The 16,911-nt window shown below is 63.4% G+C and overlaps 3 protein-coding genes across 9 annotated transcripts; all 3 read left to right on the top strand.

Moving 5' to 3' along the window:
• Positions 1-1,211: 1,211 nt before the first annotated feature.
• On the top strand, positions 1,212-3,813 carry ST6GALNAC4 (ST6 N-acetylgalactosaminide alpha-2,6-sialyltransferase 4). The gene is made up of 6 exons (XM_032708272.1): positions 1,212-1,283; positions 1,560-1,636; positions 1,927-2,097; positions 2,241-2,653; positions 2,787-2,894; positions 2,977-3,813. The coding sequence occupies exons 2-6, from the start codon at positions 1,625-1,627 to the stop codon at positions 3,164-3,166; spliced, it is 894 nt and encodes a 297-aa protein (XP_032564163.1). The 5' UTR covers positions 1,212-1,283; positions 1,560-1,624; the 3' UTR covers positions 3,167-3,813.
• A 1,032-nt stretch (positions 3,814-4,845) lies between these two features.
• ST6GALNAC6 (ST6 N-acetylgalactosaminide alpha-2,6-sialyltransferase 6) lies at positions 4,846-8,875 on the top strand. Of its 7 annotated transcripts, none has more exons than XM_032708488.1 (7): positions 4,846-4,928; positions 5,336-5,450; positions 6,329-6,393; positions 6,531-6,710; positions 6,882-7,279; positions 7,475-7,582; positions 7,661-8,875. In XM_032708488.1, exons 3-7 carry the CDS (start codon positions 6,379-6,381, stop codon positions 7,848-7,850), a joined length of 891 nt encoding a protein of 296 aa, XP_032564379.1. In that variant the 5' UTR covers positions 4,846-4,928; positions 5,336-5,450; positions 6,329-6,378; the 3' UTR covers positions 7,851-8,875. The 7 variants fall into 7 exon arrangements, with proteins under 7 accessions (XP_032564379.1, XP_032564374.1, XP_032564377.1 ...); XM_032708483.1 differs by having other exon boundaries at positions 6,064-6,393; XM_032708486.1 differs by having other exon boundaries at positions 4,872-5,069.
• A 1,787-nt stretch (positions 8,876-10,662) lies between these two features.
• AK1 (adenylate kinase 1) lies at positions 10,663-15,528 on the top strand. The gene is made up of 7 exons (XM_032708481.1): positions 10,663-10,718; positions 12,025-12,067; positions 13,193-13,228; positions 13,938-14,101; positions 14,268-14,384; positions 14,835-15,026; positions 15,302-15,528. The coding sequence occupies exons 2-7, from the start codon at positions 12,058-12,060 to the stop codon at positions 15,365-15,367; spliced, it is 585 nt and encodes a 194-aa protein (XP_032564372.1). The 5' UTR covers positions 10,663-10,718; positions 12,025-12,057; the 3' UTR covers positions 15,368-15,528.
• Positions 15,529-16,911: the final 1,383 nt, after the last annotated feature.

Genomic DNA, 16,911 nt, shown 5'->3' with positions numbered 1-16,911 from the left:
CAAGGGATGCCACAGGATGGGTTCAACTGCATGGCCCTGGCAGTGCCCGACACCCTGCTGGTAAGGCCCTGCTGGTGGGGTCAGGCAGGGAAACACCAGAGAGAAGCTGGCCCAGGCCAGGCCAGGTGTACCCAGCCTTGTGCTGGGAGCAGGTTTGGGGTGCTCTGACCCTTCTTGCGTGTACTAGGAATTTCTAGAGAGCAGCGTATCCTGTCTCCCATCCTGCCAGGGGGTGATGCCAGTGGCTGGGGTGCCACAAGTCTTGGGCTGAACCTGGCTGCAGGAGTCACTGGGTGGTTCTCAGGTGAGGCTCTGGCTGGAGGTTTGTTTCCAGCTCTTGCAGAGGCTACCTGGCTGTGCCAGGCTGTTGCTCTTGCCTCCCTGAGGCCGAGTCCTCATCCCTTCATTCTCCTTTGCTGCTCTTCCTGATGAGGAACCTCATTGTCCTTCCCAGCCCCTCACCCATTGGCAGGGGGGGCTTGGGTGGGTTTGGCCTGGGGCAGGGGGAGGCAAAAGGGGGAAGAATTCAGTGGTGACTAAAGAGCTCCACATGTCTCCTCCCCCTGGCACTGCTTCCTGTGCAGAAGCCCTGTGGTGTCCCTGTCAGTGTCCTTTCTTCCTCCCAGTCCAGGCCTGTGCAGGACAGAGTCAGGAGCGGTTTCAAGGTTACATCTCATGTTTCTTTATCAGCAGTGGGAGAAATTAAAGCCCAGTGTCCCATCCTGGCCTGGCTGCGACTTGCTCTGGGGACACATCTCTTGGGTACTGTGTGGTTTGACCGTGGCAAGAGGGGCTGTAGGTGACAGGTGGCCCCCAGGGCCATCAGATGGGGCCCGGGGCACCGAGGGGTCACCCGCCTCGGCCCCGCTCCTGAGCTATTCCGGATCCTTGTGCTCCCTGGGCTCACCAGAGTCCGGCGTGGTTGAGAGCTGGTGGTGCACGGAGCTGAGAGAGGAGCTGGGGACCGGGGGGCTGCAGAGACCCCCGGGCGGGAGCGGAGCCTGAGAGGGCAGAGCAGGAGTGGGGGCAGAGACATGGGGGGGGGGGCGGTCCGGGGGCACACGGTAAGGAGAGGCGGGGGTCAGTACCGGGGTACCCGGTGGGCGCATCCCCGGAGCAGCCGGGCCGCGGGGCGGGGCGGGCGGGGGCGGTCCCGGTGCCGGTCCCGGCCCCGGCAGTGCCCGCTCGGCTCCGCCCCGCCGCGGCCCGCCAGCCCCAGACCCGGTCCCCGCCCGGCCGGGATGCGGGACCCGCCGGCGGCGTCCGTGGGGGGTCCCGGCGCGGTGAGTGGGGCCCGCACCGGGGGCGCCGCTGTGGGGGGACGTCCCGGCCCAGAGCCCTGCCCGGCGGGGCGGCACCCGCGGAGGCCCGGGAGGAACTGGAGAACTGGGGGGATCCGGCGCATGAGGGTGCGTGGGAGGGTCCCGGTTTCGGCCCCAGGGGGGTCCCGGCACGAGGAATGGGGAGGACACAGGGGCGTTGGGGGACAGGGTGGAGGTGGATTCCCCCGGGGATCTTCCCCCCCGGGGATACCGCTGCTGAGCCCGCTCCACATGCAGGGTGCGAGCCCCCACCCTCCGGGAGACCCCCGGACCCTGCCCGGTGACCCGCCAACCCCTCGAGGATGAAGACGCTGGTGAGTACCCGCAGGGACGGGGGACGAGGGGCCGGTGCAACTCCCCCAGCATCCGGGCGGCCGCTCGCCCCGAAAGCGATGCTGAGGTGGGGGGCTGAGCCCGCAGCTGCCGGAGCCCGTGGGCGGCGCGGAGCCCGTGGGGTGTGCGGGCATCGCCGCTGCAGGAAGCGAGTCGGGCCCGGCACCCCCTCCGAGGGGCTGCCCCCCTCATGGCCGCGGGGCCACCGGCATCCGACGCGGGGCTGGTGCACGTGGCCAGGCCCGGAGAAACCTCCCCGCTGTGCTTCCAGGTCCGGCTCTTCCTCACGCTGGTGTGCGCGGCGGTGGTGGCGGTGCTGTACATCCTGCTGTCCTCCCTCGCCCGCCCGCAGCCCTGCTGCCAGGCCCCGGGGCTGCAGGGCAGCCCCGCGGCATCCACCCTCCGCAGCTTCCAGGGATACAGCCGCGTTCCCGACGGGAAGGTGCGCGGGGATGGGGCAGCGCTGGGGCAGCTTGACCCACCTGTGCCTCAGTTTCCCCTTCCTTAGGGAAGGGCAGACGGGGGCTGTGGTGTGTCCAGCCGCTGCGGGAGGGAAGGGGGAGCTGACGGTGCATCTCCCCACAGCCGCTGGAGCGAGCGCTGTGCCGCCACTGTGCTGTCGTGTCCAGCTCGGGGCAGATGCTGGGCTCTCACCTGGGACAGGCCATCGATGGGCAAGAATGTGTCCTCCGCATGAACCACGCCCCCACCGCCGGCTACGAGGAGGATGTGGGGGCACGGAACACCATCCGGGTGGTCTCGCACACCAGCGTCCCGCTGCTGCTGAGGAACCAGCCCTACTTCTTCCAGCAGTCCCAGGAGACCCTCTACATCATCTGGGGGCCAGCAAAGAAGTTGAACAGGGAGAAGATGGGCTCAACCTACCAGGCACTGCTGAAGGTGACACAGACATACCCTCGGCTGCAGATCTACACCCTGACTGAGGAGAAGATGACATACTGTGACAACATCTTCCAGAACGAGACAGGGAAGAACAGGTACCACTGGCTCCTGAGGGGCCCCATCGGTTCCCCTGGGGTGGCACCCGTTCCCCCCACACTGGGCACCCATAGCCCAGCCAGGCTGGCAGCACTGTGCCACCCGCTCCAGCGCAGCCACGGTTCTTCACAGGATGAAATCCGGCTCCTTCCTGAGCACGGGCTGGTTCACCATGATCCTGGCCATGGAGCTGTGTGAGCAGATCCGTGTCTTCGGCATGGTCAGCGACAGCTACTGCAGGTGCGTGGGGGGCTGCGGGGGCAGGCAGGGGGTGGTCTGGTGTCCCCCCAAGTCCCACACCCACCCCATGCCCTCCTGCCAGGGAGAAGAACCACTCGAGTGTGCCATACCACTACTTCGAGAAGGGCCGGCTGGACGAGTGCAAGATGTACCTGATGCACGAGCGCGCCCGGCGCGCCGGGCACCGCTTCATCACTGAGAAGGCCATCTTCTCCCGCTGGGCCAAGAGGAGGAACATAGTCTTCACCCACCCATCCTGGGCGGGCGGGTAGGGCGCCAGCCATGAGGTGAGGCAGCAGGGACCCCGGCGGCGGGGCAGTTCTCATCCTGCACCAGCGTGTCTTGGCTCTGCCAGTGCCACAGTTGAATGCCTTTTGCCAAGCCCTGGAGCAGGGAGCCTCCACCTCTGCAGCAGCAGGGCCTGTTCTCCCAGCTGGTGGGTGGGCTGGGACCCCCCATGTCGGGGCATGGGGTGTGAGCTGGACCTGTGGAGCCCCGTCAGCTCTGGACGTCTGCCTATATGGACCCAGGATGACCATGAAGGTTTTCCACCCACTTTTCTAGGAAGAATATTTAATGCAGGATTACACGCTCACCCTGCTGGGCTCCAGCAGGACAAGGGGCAGGAGAGCTCAACTCTGCCAGGGCCACAAAGTGATGCCTCTCTCAGGGGTGAAGCTCTGCTATGGTCCTTGTCCCACTTGTGCCCTGAAACCCAGTGCAGGGAGCTGGATTCAGGCTCCCTCATCCTGCTGCCTTCTGCTGCTCAGTGCCTGGGCAGGTCCCTGGAGCCCCCTGCATCCCTCCAGCTGTGAAGCCCTCGAGCCACATATGCCCTGGGGACTCCGAATTGCCTTGTCACAAGTGCCCTTGGATTCAGACCAAAGCAAATGTGGCGATTAAAAGTGTTTTTAATTCAGTGGTGCCCCATCTTGTGCCCCGTTGTGGCTGCGGAACATGGGGACAGGGGAGACAACAGCTGATCACAGGGCTGCTGGTGCCCAGCTCCACTGCCAGGCTATAAATAAGGGGGAGGTGACGAGGGTGTAGAGCTGAGCCTGAGCATGGAAGAGGGTGCTGAAAGCAGTCGAGGTTATTTGGGAACCAGCAGCTGCATCTCCACAGGATGGGTGCTGGGTCTGGGCTGATCCTTGGCCTCACAGGGCTCAGAGCTGCTGGGCTGCAGGCAGGACACTGCCAGCTCCCTTGTCCCTGGAGAGATGGGACATGCCACAGGCACTTTTGTGGCCCTGAACTCATAGCAGCTTTTTGAACTCATAAGTGCCACAGGTCTAGGGGGCCAGGGGAGAGAGGAGAGGCAGAGATGTTGGGGTGCCATGAGGAGCGAATGGTCTGGGAACTTCTGGAAATGCTGCCAGGGCAGTTTCTCACGGGGAGTGTAGCAGAGGAGCCCGTGGAGCTGTTTTCCTCATACCCCAGCTGCTACAGCTTTTCCTCATACCTCAGTTGTCACAGCCCCATGCAGGGCAGGGCATCACTGGCACAGCAGAGCCAGAATCCCCCTGGACAGGCACCAGGGATGCACGTGCCAGCGGTGGAGCTCCTTCCCTGCCCCACGAAACCCCTGAGAGAGGGGTCCTGCTCTGCCCAGCCAGCGCGGGGGAGGCCGCGGCATTCCAGCAATGTGCTGGGTCAGGCGCCGCGAGCTGCTCCTGGCGCTGCCGGGCAGGGCTGGCCCCATCCTCGCACCGGGGACGGGCAGGGCAAGGGGGCATCCCCGGCCTGCCCTGTCGGGGTCCGGAGCGGGGAGGGCGGCACTGGCATCCCCGGGCAGTCCCTATCCCGGGAGGGCGGCACTAGGACCCCGTGGCTCTCCCTATCCCGGGAGGGCGGCACTAGGACCCTGTGGCTCTCCCTTATCCCGGGAGGGCGGCACTAGGACCCCGTGGCTCTCCCTATCCCGGGAGGGCGGCACTAGGACCCGGCGGCGCCCCCATCGCGGGAAGGCGGCGCTAGGACCCGGCCTGGGAGGCAGCAGCGGCGATATCGTTATCGGCGGCGATATCGATATCGGTACCGGCAGCGGTATCGCAGCGCACTGCGGGGCGGGCGGAGCGGTCGGTGCACCCCGCGCGTCCCCTCCGGGCCCGTTCAGCCGGTGCAGGGGCGGAATTCGCCGTGTCCGGCGGGGGAGCGACCCCCGCCCCGGGACCGGTGCGCGGGGGATGGAGGGGTGGGAAGGGTCCGGTTCCTGCCGTGTCGCCGCTGCCGGGGACGGGGGAGCTGCACCCCGAGGAGGGGGAGGACTCGGACGTGGGAGCGGCGGGAGGTTCGCGCCCAGGGCCGGGCGGGTTTTCCCCTTCCTGGGGAACGGGGGGGAATTCGCATCCGGGGCTGAGGGACCCTCGGGGTTCGCATCCGGGGCTGGGGGACCCCCGGCGGGGGAAGGGGGTCGGGTCTGGAGCAGCCCTTTCCCGCAGAGCGGCGATGTGAGCCCCGGGCCCCGCCATGGCCGAGCCCGCCGGAGGGGCCGGGCAGCCCCCGCCGCCCGCGGGGCGCAGGAGGTGACGGACCCCCCATGAGAGCCCCTGCCAGGTAAGGCCGAGGGGTCCCACCGTGCGGTCCCCTCCGAGGCGTCCCCCATGGCCCCAGAGTTATAGAGGGAGAGAAGTGCGGTCCGGGAGTGGGGGTCCCACAGCCTCCCCAGCCCCCGCACGGGGAAGCCCCCCCAGCATCGCCCCCAGCATCACATGGCCTGGGCTCACCGGGCAGGCTGGCACCTTCCCGGGCACCGGTACCGGCCCTGAGAGCCCTTCGAGGTCTCAGCTCCCCCGAGGCGTTGATCCCAGGCTGTTGCATAATTTTCGTTCCAGTGCAATTAGTAAAGAGGCTTCAGGGTTTTTTAATTTCCACTTGGCTCCAAGCGCTCCAGGAGCGGCTGGGACTTACTGCCCAGGGCTCACAAAAGTAAACTGGGTCAGACCATTTCTAGTGGAGATTAGAGAGGGTCCCTGAGGTGCTCTGGGGTTCACCCCACACACCTCGGCCCTGGGCAGCTCTGCTGGATTCGAGCCTGTGCATGCACTGAGTTGGGCAGGTCTCACTTCCGTCCGTGCCCTCCTGATCCAAGCCTCCACGGCTGTTGTTTTAATGGGATTTCACTGCACGAGCAGCAGGTTGACCCTCCCTGTGGTTTGAGCGGTTTCAGGCCCACCAGCAGAGGATAATCCTCCCTGGAGCCCAGCCCAAGACAGGGATCCTGCCAGCAGAAGCCATGGCTTATCCGCACCCCAGAGCCTGCCTGACCTATGCCCACAGCATTTCCCTTCCCTGAATCGATTTCAGGGGTTTATCTTCCCCTTCAGAGGGAGGAGACCTGGGAACTCATTCCACATACAGCTCCTCCCATATCCCCACCGGATCAGTATTGTATCCCCATGGGCCGGTGCTGGGGGTGACCACGTGCCTTGCAGGTGCTCACAGGACACCGGCGACCACCGTGCGCTGAGACCAGCACAAAGACATGACTGGCAACGCGGTGAGTGCCAGGGAACCACCCCAGGGACCTCCCTGGGGACACAAAGCATCCTGCTGGAGGTGCCATGGGAGCGGGGTGGGTGCTGACACCCGTGGGGTGGGTGGGGGCAGCAGCTGACGCTCTCCCCCCGCCCGCAGAGCCAGCGCGCCGCCGCCCTGGGAGTCCTCTTTGCCCTGATTATGTTGCTGATCATCTACAGCTCTGGCAACGGGAGCGAGGTCTTCCCCTACAGCCGCCTGCGGGGCAGAGCCCGCCGGCCCCCCGACCTCAAGAAGTGGGGGGTGAAAAGTGGGTACCTACCTGTCTGTGGGAACAAGGTACGGCCTGGGCAGCAGGGCTTGGCCTCAGTGGTGGGCACAGGGTCTGTCCCCCTGCTGGCATCCAGCCAAATTGTCCCCTCCAGCGGGACGGTGGCTCTGCAGGGGACAGTGATGCCCTGTCCACGGTGACACCAAAAGTCACCTGCTCACAGCACTTGTCCTCACCAGACCCTGACTGCCCGCTGCCACCAGTGCGTCATTGTCACCAGCTCCAGCCACCTCCTGGGCACCCACCTGGGCACAGCCATCGACGGGGCCGAGTGCACCATCCGCATGAACGACGCTCCCACCACGGGCTATGAGGCTGACGTGGGCAACAAGACCAGCTTCCGCGTGGTGGCCCACTCCAGCCTCTACCGTGTCCTCAAGCGGCCCCAGGAGTTTGTCAACAAGACACCGGAGAACATCTTCATCTTCTGGGGGCCCCCTATCAAGATGCAGAAGAGCCTCTTGAAGATCATCCAGCGCGTCTGTGCCTCCTTCCCCAACATGACGGCCTATGTCGTGTCCCCCGGCCGCATGAAGCAGTTTGATGACCTGTTTCGGGGGGAGACAGGAAAGGACAGGTACCTTGGAGTCACCTCCCATGCAGTGTCCCCTTTTCTCCAGGTCCCCAAAGGAGAGCTGGCTCTTGGAGCTGCTTCATGGGCTGCAGCACTGAACTGGGAGTCCCCAGGGCAGGTCGGGGACACTGGTGGTGTCCGTTATCCACATCACCTTACCCTTGTCATCCTTCCCAACCCCATTTTTTCCCTCTCCAGGGAGAAGTCGCGCTCGTGGCTCAGCACTGGCTGGTTCACCATGGTGATCGCGGTGGAGCTGTGCGACGCCGTCCACGTCTACGGCATGGTGCCACCCAGCTACTGCGGGTGAGGAGACCCCTGAGCCCCCACCCTGGCCCTCTGGCCCCACCACGGGGCTCACACAATGCTTCTTGCCCACCACAGCCACCACCCCCCACCCCGCCGCCTGCCCTACCACTACTACGAGCCCAAGGGCCCCGACGAGTGCACGACCTACATCCACAACGAGCGGAGCCGCAAGGGCAACCACCACCGCTTCATCACCGAGAAGAGGGTCTTCGCCAGCTGGGCCGGCCTCTACAACATCACCTTCTCCCACCCCAACTGGCCCTAGGGGCTGTCCCCCCACCTGCCGGGCAGACCCCTAGAGCTGGGATGGATGGGGGTTTCCCTGCATCCCCCTGGGAGCGGTGGGAGCCAGGCACCGGGGTGCCACAGGGTGCCTCCCACAGGACCGCCCCCGTCGTGCACAGTGGCCCCGTTGCACCTGGGATGTGTTGGGTTTTGAGCTGGTTTTTGGGGGGGCCAGGTAGTGAATGCAGGGTTTGTGGTGTCCCCATGCCATGGACAGGAGACATGGGGGTGAGATCCTGTCCCACCCTGGTCCAGGCACATTGCAGCCCCTGCGAGCCTACAAGAGGGTGCCGGGTCACCTCTGCTCAGTTTGGGGTTGCATCACTTTTGGGGCCACTGCAGAGACTGTTTCCCCTAACTCCCTGGGTGGAAGGACCCCCTCTTGGAGCTCAGCCTCCCTCTGCCATGCCGAGCCCCCCAGTCCCAGCCCTCAGTTACCCCTCCCTCAGCAGAACCCCACAGTTTTTGGTGGGACCCCGTGAGGGTGGCACTGCCACCCTTGCTACCCCAGGATCCCGAAAACACCCAGCCCCTCCCAGCACCGCTGCGCCCCACACTGCCAAAACCTTTTCTAACTGAATGATGGGATTTTTGTGAGCTTTTTGGGGTTTTTGGCATTTTTTCTATCCACTTCTGGTCCCAGAGTTTGTATTTGGGTTTCCTGGCCAAAGGAACAAGCGGGGGCTGCTCATTAGTGGTAACGAAGGGCCAGCAGTAGCCACTTATAAACAATTGGAAGTGGGCAGGTGGTGGGGGGTATTGGTGCTCCTTGGCACCCTGGGGCTGGATTTTGTTATTAATATCTTAGCAGCGGAGAGGTGGATCTGGGGAAAACAGCTAAATACGGTGTGTTTGGGTGCTGAGCCTTGGCAGGGCTCCGTGCCTTGGTTTCCCTCTGACTGTGGCTGGGGTTTTGCGGGGCTCAGTGCTGGGGGAAGCTGCGGGGTGCCTGTGTTTTGTAATGGTTTGTACAGGAATAAATATTGCTGCAGTCTGTTGCCTTGGGCCCTGGCTCCAGGTGGATTTTTGGGGCTGATGGTGGTGCCATCACAGCAGGTCTTGAGACCCCCAGCTCACAGTGGAGCTGTCCCTAGGTGCTCAGGAGAGTGTGGGAAAGGGACAAGTGTGTCCAGGTGGGATCCGTGTCCAGTTCCTTGCTGACTCCAGCTCTGAGCCACCCCCCCGGCGTGGGTGGCAGCTGAGACCCCCCCCAATTTGATTCACCCCCAGCCACCTGCCGTGAGGTCGTGGGGTCTTGAGCCAGGGTCTCTGCAGCCACAGAAGAAGAGGAGGAAGGGCAGGTAAGTGTAAGGACTTAGAGATCACAGATGCCTGTCTCAAACACTGTTGCCGCTTTGCCATGAGATGGGCACAGAACGCAGAGGCAGGATGGGGCTGGCTCCAGGCCTGGCCAGGTCTGGCTGGAACATTCTGGGTAATGTATCCAGACAAGGGTTCCCACCGTGGCAACCTGTGGGGTGGGGCAACTGTTCGTATGCATATCACCTGTCAAACAAAGACCACCCCAGGTTATGGCACAGATGGCATCTGCGACCCCCAGAGCCCCCCCACCGCCCTGAATATGCCTTGAACTTGGACTGTGAGTTACGCCACCGTGAGGGGAACCTGAGATAAGATAAAGGTGATACGAGTGTCTCAGACTACAGGGTGGTAAACAAAGCTGAAAGAATGTATCTCTGATGATGGATACAAAGAATCCACAAGGAAAACCAACTCAGTAACTTTGCTGAAAACAGCTCCGACTGGGTAAAAGGTAACTCTGTCTGGGGGAGATCAGGACCACTGACCACAACCCACCGACTCAGAAACCCACCGACCTCAGGACCCCCGCCATCAAGAAGCCCAGGGTGAAGAAGGACCAGCAGGACACTGATGGATCCAGGTGGTGACTATATTCTGCTTGATCTCTCTCTCTCTCCGAGTGTCTCTCTCCCTCTACCACCCTTTTTTTGTTTAATTTCTATCTCTCTACCTCACATTTTATTGCCAAATAAAATCTTTACTATTGACTTCAGCATATGGTCTTGTTTGCACCTTAATTCAGGCAGAAGCATCTCTCAATAATCAGCTCTTAACAAGGACACCACAACCCCCCTGGGGGTGGTAGGGGGGTGTCAGCTGGGGATGGGGACATGGGGATGGGATGGGGATATCAGGACATTAGGGACTTGGATGGGGACATGGGGGTGGGATGAGGACATGGGGATGGGATGGGGATATCAGGACATTAGGGACAAGGATGGGGACATGGGGATGGGGACATTAGGCATGGGGACAGGAATGGGGACATTAGGGACAGGAGTGGGGACATGAGGGACAAGAATGGGGACATGAGGACGAGGATGGGGACATTAGGCATGGGGACAGGAATAGGGACATTAGGGACAGGAGTGGGGACATCAGGGACATAGATGGGGATGGGGATATGAGGACGGGATGGGGAGGGGACATCAGAACAGGGGTGAGAACAGCGCTCCCCTCCGAAGGGGCTGGAGGAGGAGGCGCGGGGAGCCCCGGAGACCCCAGAACTAACAGGGTGGGGGCTCCCCCCGCAGTGGGGGGACCCTCACTCCCGGCCGTGCAGGGTTTAACCGCATCCCCCCGCCCATCCTCCTCCGTGCGCGGGCGGGCGCAGGGGCCGCCGTGTCCCCCGTGTCCCGTCGCCATTCCCGTTGTCCCCCCCGGTGTGTCCCCGCCGTGTCCCCCCCGTGTCCCCCCGCCCGCCCGCTCGCGCTGCCGGTGCCGCGCGCTCCCGGCGTGCCCCGCGCGCCGCCGAGGTCTATAAATAGCGGTACCGCGGGCACGGCGCGGGTGGCGGCGGGTCCAGGTCAGTGCCAGACCCCCGGGGGTCCCGGACGGGCACCACGACACCGGTCGGGCACGGGGGGGGGGGGGGGAGAGGAACGGGGCAGGGGGCCTTTGCTGGGGGCGCGCAAGGGGCGCTGGAGGGGCTGCAGCGGTGCTGGAGCAGCCCGGTCCTGGGTCTGGGGTCCCCGGGGGGGGTTGGATACCGATGGGATGGGGGAAGGTGGGTTGGAGCTGGCGGTGGGGGGAGATCGGTGGGAGCACCCCGGGATGCAGCCCGCAAATAGCTATGATTGGGGAGTCCCAGGCCACTCTGCACCCCCCCGCCCAACCCCCTCCCCAGGCCCGACCCGAGGGGTTCAGCGCCCTCCGATCTCCTCCGGAGCAGTCACCTCCACATCACCTTCACCCTGCTCCCGTGGGACCAGCACCGCGCCGGATCAGGCCCTGAGACCGCACTAAGGGCCAGTGCTGCCCGCAACCCCCCATCACGATCACCACAGCCCCCCATCGCCCCGCCAAGGCTGGTGCCAGCGGTCCTGGGGCTCAGAGCCCTCTGCAATTAGGGCCCCAGGGGTCCTGTGCCCCCCAAACTCCGCAGGGGCCACCCCGGGGCTTCGTTCCCGCAGCGCAGGAGGGACGTGACCCGGTGCCGCTTTCAGCCCGGCCATTCTTAGCCTCTGCCCTTTCGAGGCTGTAACACGACCTGTCACCGGCCGCGGGCCCCTCTGGCTACAGGGTGCCCCATCCCTGCACCCCGTCCAGCCGGTTTGGGGTGACGCACCGTGGCCAAGCACGTCGGGTGCTGCAGGGTTGGGTGTGGGCAGGTGGGGTGGCCAAACCCCCCCGAGGTCCTGGGGGTACAATGGGGTGCTGCAACCCCCTCCTTAGGCCATGGGCACGTCCCTAAAACCATCCCATGGGGAGCTGGGGGTGCTGCCTCCGTCGCTCGGTGTCCTGGCGGCACTGGGCATCCCAAAGGGGTTTCCTGTTGTTGGGCAGCACCCTGGGCACAGGGATGTGGGCAGGGCAGGGGAGGAAGCCGGACACGTCACGGCGCGTCACCCGGCATGGGGAAGCCCTCGCCGCAGCCGGATGCGGAGGGTGACTGCTGGAAGCCAGGTAAGTGATGGCTATGGAAGCAGAAATCCTGAGCTCCCTATTTCAGGGTCAAGCCGGGGGTTGTGTCTTCTGTCCCACCCTGCCCGTCTGGGCCATGGAGCTGGGCACCATCATGGCCAAAAAGGGAGACCCTTTTTCTCCACAAACACTTGGTGAGCTGTGTGTCCCTGATGTACTGAGTTGTTTATCCTGCTCTTCCTTTGCAGCCTTAAGTGCTTCTGTGCCTGGAACACGGCAGAATGTCAACAGGTGAGTGATCCATTCCCCTGCATCCATCTCTTCAGTTCCTCCTGCATCCATCCCCCCTGCATCCAACCCCCTAGTATACCCTGCATCCATCCCCCCGTATCCATCCCCTCAGTACCTCCTGCATCTATCCCCTCAATCCCCCCTGCATCCATCCCCTCTGCATTCCCCTGTGCCCTTTGTATCCATTCCCTTGGTCCAACCTGCATCCATTCCCCCTGCATCCATCCCCTCGGTTCCCCCTGCATCCGTCCGCTCTGCATTCCCCTTTCCCCCACGCCTCATCCCCATTGTCCCTCCCCCCTGCATCCGCCCCCCTTACAGGCAGCCCCTGATCCCCTTTGCATCCATCCCCTCCATCCCTGCCCTGTGCCCTTGCCTCCCTCCCTTCTGTCCATCCCCCATGTTCCTCCAGCCCCCCCACGTGCCCCACATCCCATTGGTCCCCGCCAGCCACTTGGCTCTATCCCCAGCCCTGGGGAATGCCGGGTGCCAGAGGAGTTGAAATTTCACCCAGCTGTAATCAGGAGATGGGAAAGAGGCCCCAGAGCAGCTCGACTTTATATTTAGCTGTGCCTCCCCCTGCCATGGTGTCACACCCCGGCACTGCCCCATGCCACGGCTGGGACAGATCCCACAGGTGGGAGGAACCCTGTGCCAGGGCGCTGGGCAGGGGACAGGGCGGTGAGTGCCACCCGCACGTCGGCCACCAGGTCCAGGGACTGATGCTGGGGACCAGGGACTGCCTGGGTCATGCCAGGTGCTCGAGATGGCCGAGCCAGGCTGAGCCTGCCACAGCCCCGTTAGCCCACCAGGGTGAGAAGCCACCTGCAGGGATGGAGCCGTGGACAGTGACGCCTCCGGGACACCACGTGGCAGTGGGATTCCAGCCCTGTGCCTGAGGTGCCGTGGGCTGTGTGCTCAGACGTGTCCAGACATCCCAACCTGCCCAGGTGATGAGGACACGCAGCTGCTTCTCTGTCCACTTCCCCCCCAGGGCCCTGGGATTAGTCCCCTCCATCCCCAGGGATGGACGCCTGCTCTGGATGTGGCACCCCCTGGGGACACTTTGCTCACTGAAGGACTTTCTGGCTTTTTTTGACTATTTTTTTCCCTTCTCTCCTCTAGAAAAGCTCAAGCAGCACAAAATCATCTTCGTGGTGGGTAAGTCTGTGTTCAGGTCTTGTCACTGGTGGGGTCAGCCCACACCTTTTCCCTGTACCTCCAGGGTGGGAAGCTGGGGCTGGAGGCTGAGTCTGGGGCTGTTCCCAGGCACTGTGGGGTGGCCATGGCTCTGGCTTGGCTCCTTGAGGCCACAGTGGGGTGTGTTGGGACCAGGAGGGCACCTCTGTCCAGGCACAGGATGGCAGCATCTCTAGCAGTGAACCTCTGGGGGGTGATGTGATAACAAACCCCTGGGGGTTGATGTCCTGGGTGCCATCAGGCAGTGGTGATGTCCTGATTGCCACCAGAGTGGTGGTGTCCAGAGGCCACTGGGAGAGTGGTCCTGGATGGGTTGGTGATGCCCTGGGTGCCATCAGGCAGGGATGTCCTGGGTGCTGACAGGGTCGTGATAACACCTTGGGTGTTCTTGAGACAGGGACATCCAGGTGCTGATGGGGGGGGGGGGTGATGCCCTGGGTGCCACCAGGGTGTGGTGCCCACATGCCAATTGCCAGCAGCCCCTGCCACCTCCAAGTACTTTGCAACCACCAGCCCACCCCAGGAGCAGCTCTGTCCATCCATCTGGTGCTGCCCTTGGGGACACTGAGCCCCACGTCACCAAGCTCTGAGGACTCCTGTGGGTCCATGCTGCTGCCACATACCCCTCCCTCTCCTCGCCCATGGCTTGGGGGACGTGTGTGCCTTGCAGGTGGCCCTGGCTCGGGGAAGGGGACGCAGTGTGAGAAGATTGTGCAGAAGTATGGCTACACCCACCTCTCCACGGGGGACCTGCTGCGGGCTGAGGTCAGCTCGGGTTCGGAGCGGGGCAAGAAGCTGCAGGCCATCATGGAGAAGGGAGAGCTGGTGCCCCTGGTGAGTCCACACGGGCATGGTGGGACTGCAGGGGTGTTACATGCTCATGGCTCAGGCATCTCTGGCCCTGCCACCCCAGGGTGGGGTTTGCAGGAGGGATCGGGGGTCCTGGGTGGGGGACATGTTGTTTATATCAGCCACAGCAGCTCTGTCCTCCCCTCCCCAGGACACGGTGCTGGACATGCTGCGGGACGCCATGGTGGCCAAAGCAGACGTGTCCAAGGGCTTCCTTATCGATGGATACCCCCGCGAGGTGAAGCAGGGAGAGGAGTTTGAGAAGAAGGTGAGGGCTGGTGCTGTCCCATGCCATGCTGTGCCGTGCCACACACCGTCCTGGCACAGAGACTCCACCCAGCAGCATCCTGGACTCCCATTCCAATGAAGATCACATCCCAACCGGGTCTAAACTGGGCACCATCCCAGCCAGCAGGGCTCCCTGCCTTGGGAACAGCCTGTGCCCATGGTGCAGTGGGAGGGACCAGGGTGTCCGTGAGCTGACAGAGGGTGACAACAGTGCTGACACGATGGCGATGGCAGAGAGCCAGGGCTTGGCCACAGTGTCCCTTTCCTTTCATCTGCATGGCTCTGGAGGCCACCGAAACAGTGGAGGGAGGCAGAGGATGGCACGGGGACATCTGTGACCCTCATGCTGACCACCACCATCTCCCCAAACCAAACCAGACCACACCCCACCAACTTGGCTGGGTGACAACTGTGTCCCCTCTGCCCACAGATTGCCCCCCCCACGCTGCTGCTCTATGTGGATGCGGGGAAGGACACGATGGTGAAACGGCTGCTGAAGCGAGGCGAGACCAGCGGGAGGGTGGACGACAACGAGGAGACCATCAAGAAGCGTTTGGAGACCTACTACAAGGCCACAGAGCCCGTCATTGCCTTCTACAAGAGCAGAGGCATCGTCCGCCAGGTGAGCAGGGATATGCTCGTGTGGTCCCAGGGGAAGGGAAGTGATGGATGGGGATGATGAGGAAAAGGGGAAAACTCAGTCGTGGCTTGTTTGAGTTGGGCTTGACCCCTCTCACTCCCAACATGGAGACTCCCTCCAAGGATGGCCTGCACCCCTTTGCCCTAAATTAGCCGCGTTCTCTCCACCCGTGGCCAAAATCCATCCTTGGAAGAGCTCCAGTTGCTCCCAGGGGAGAGCCCTCGGGTGAGCTCCCCAGCTAACCCCTCCATACCCAGCTCAACGCCGAGGGCTCCGTGGAGGAGGTTTTCCAGCAGGTCTGCACCCACCTCGACTGCCTGTAACCGAACCCCCGGCCCCACTCCCCCCAGTGCACTCCAGCAGAGACAGCGGAAGCGGCTTTATCCTGTTTTCGTGGACGGAGCCATGCGGAGGAAATTTCAAGGACATTGTGTTTGGCTCTTTCCCGTCTCTCCCCAGTAAAGTTCACTTTAATGAACCCAGACTTTATCTTTTTCTTCTGTCGCAGGAAATGAGATTTTCTTTCCAGAGATTTTTTTTTTTTTTCTCCCCCTCTGACTCCCCCCTGCCCCTCTGGAGCTGATTAAGGGCAGGAAGCGGGTGTTTATCCCACCGAGGCAGTGGGATGCTGTGCTCGGAGGAAGGGAGGGAGCATCCCGGCCGCTTGCCCTGGCTTCCCAATCCGTAGCCTGCGGGGAGCCTGTGGCTGCATTCTGCAGCCAATTCTGCTGGCCCCATCCCGTCCCACTTGCTGAACCCTCTTGTGCTCCGGGGGTGTGTCTGGAGACATGGCAGCATGTGAGCTGTGTCCTGCACACGCATCCCTTCCCCTCCCTCCGCTCTCCTGCTGGCTGCCAGAGGCTGGAGGCGACCGGATTTGGGATGGGGATTTCCACCACTTTCATGCCTTGGCATTTCCTTCCTTCTTGTTGGCTGTCAGGGTTTTTTGGGGTATGCGGTGGCTGCTCTGTGAAGGTTCGAGGTGGCATAATGCCCTGGACGGGGGTGCTCCCTGCCTGAGCACTCACTGCCAGCAGTGCCACCTCTCAGTCCTGTCTCCAGGGGCTGAGGGATGCACTGGGGACACTCAGGTGAGCCTGGCCACCAGGCTGCACATCCTGGTGGATGGGGGACAGGATGGGGGTCCTTATGAGAGTGAGCCACAGGACCCCAGCAGGACCCAGCTGAGGGTGCTGCTGTGGAGGACAGGGGGTTTGGGGGGTCCCCAGCACCCACAGAGCTGCCCAGGCATGATGCCACAGCACAGAGGCTGCAGTGGGGATTGTGGCCAGGATTTACCCAGCACAGTGAGGGCAGGAGGTAGCAGAGCCACAACCCCAACGGGGCCCCCCACCACTTACTTTTGGGCTGCTGGGAGCTGGGCACAGAGCCAGGGGGCTGGGGGTTGGGAGGGGCAGCAGCGCTGGGGTCAGCCAAGGCCACAAGGCCACGGAGCCAGAGTGGAGAAAGGAAGCGAGCGGGGAAAAAACAAAACTCCCCAAGACGAAAAACCCAAACCCGCCAGGCTCCGACGTCAGCCCTGTGCCCGGGGGGCGACGAGCCACCGGCAGAGCCGGGGCACTGCGGGGAGGCAGGCGGGCAGGAAGGATGCAGCCATCCGGCCGGGGCTGGGACGCTGCCAGGACAGCGATCCAGGGCCAGGGCCGGCGGGTGTTTGCCTCGTGCCGGTGGGGACGAGGGATCAAGGGGGTTGGGTGGTTTGGGACACTGTGGCCTGAAGCTGGGGAGTGGGGTGGCCCGTCTCTCATGTGCCTCCCCCATCCCTCTTTGGGTGTACTGTGAGTGTGCCTCAGTTTCCCCAGGTGGTGAGCAGGGCAGTGGGGTTGGGATGGAGGCCCTGTCTTTC

This window comes from Chiroxiphia lanceolata, chromosome 21, assembly GCF_009829145.1.
Source record: "Chiroxiphia lanceolata isolate bChiLan1 chromosome 21, bChiLan1.pri, whole genome shotgun sequence".
Taxonomy (NCBI): Eukaryota; Metazoa; Chordata; class Aves; order Passeriformes; family Pipridae; genus Chiroxiphia; species Chiroxiphia lanceolata.
Note: the sequence above shows the minus strand (reverse complement) of the source record. Positions and strands in the feature narration are given on the sequence as shown.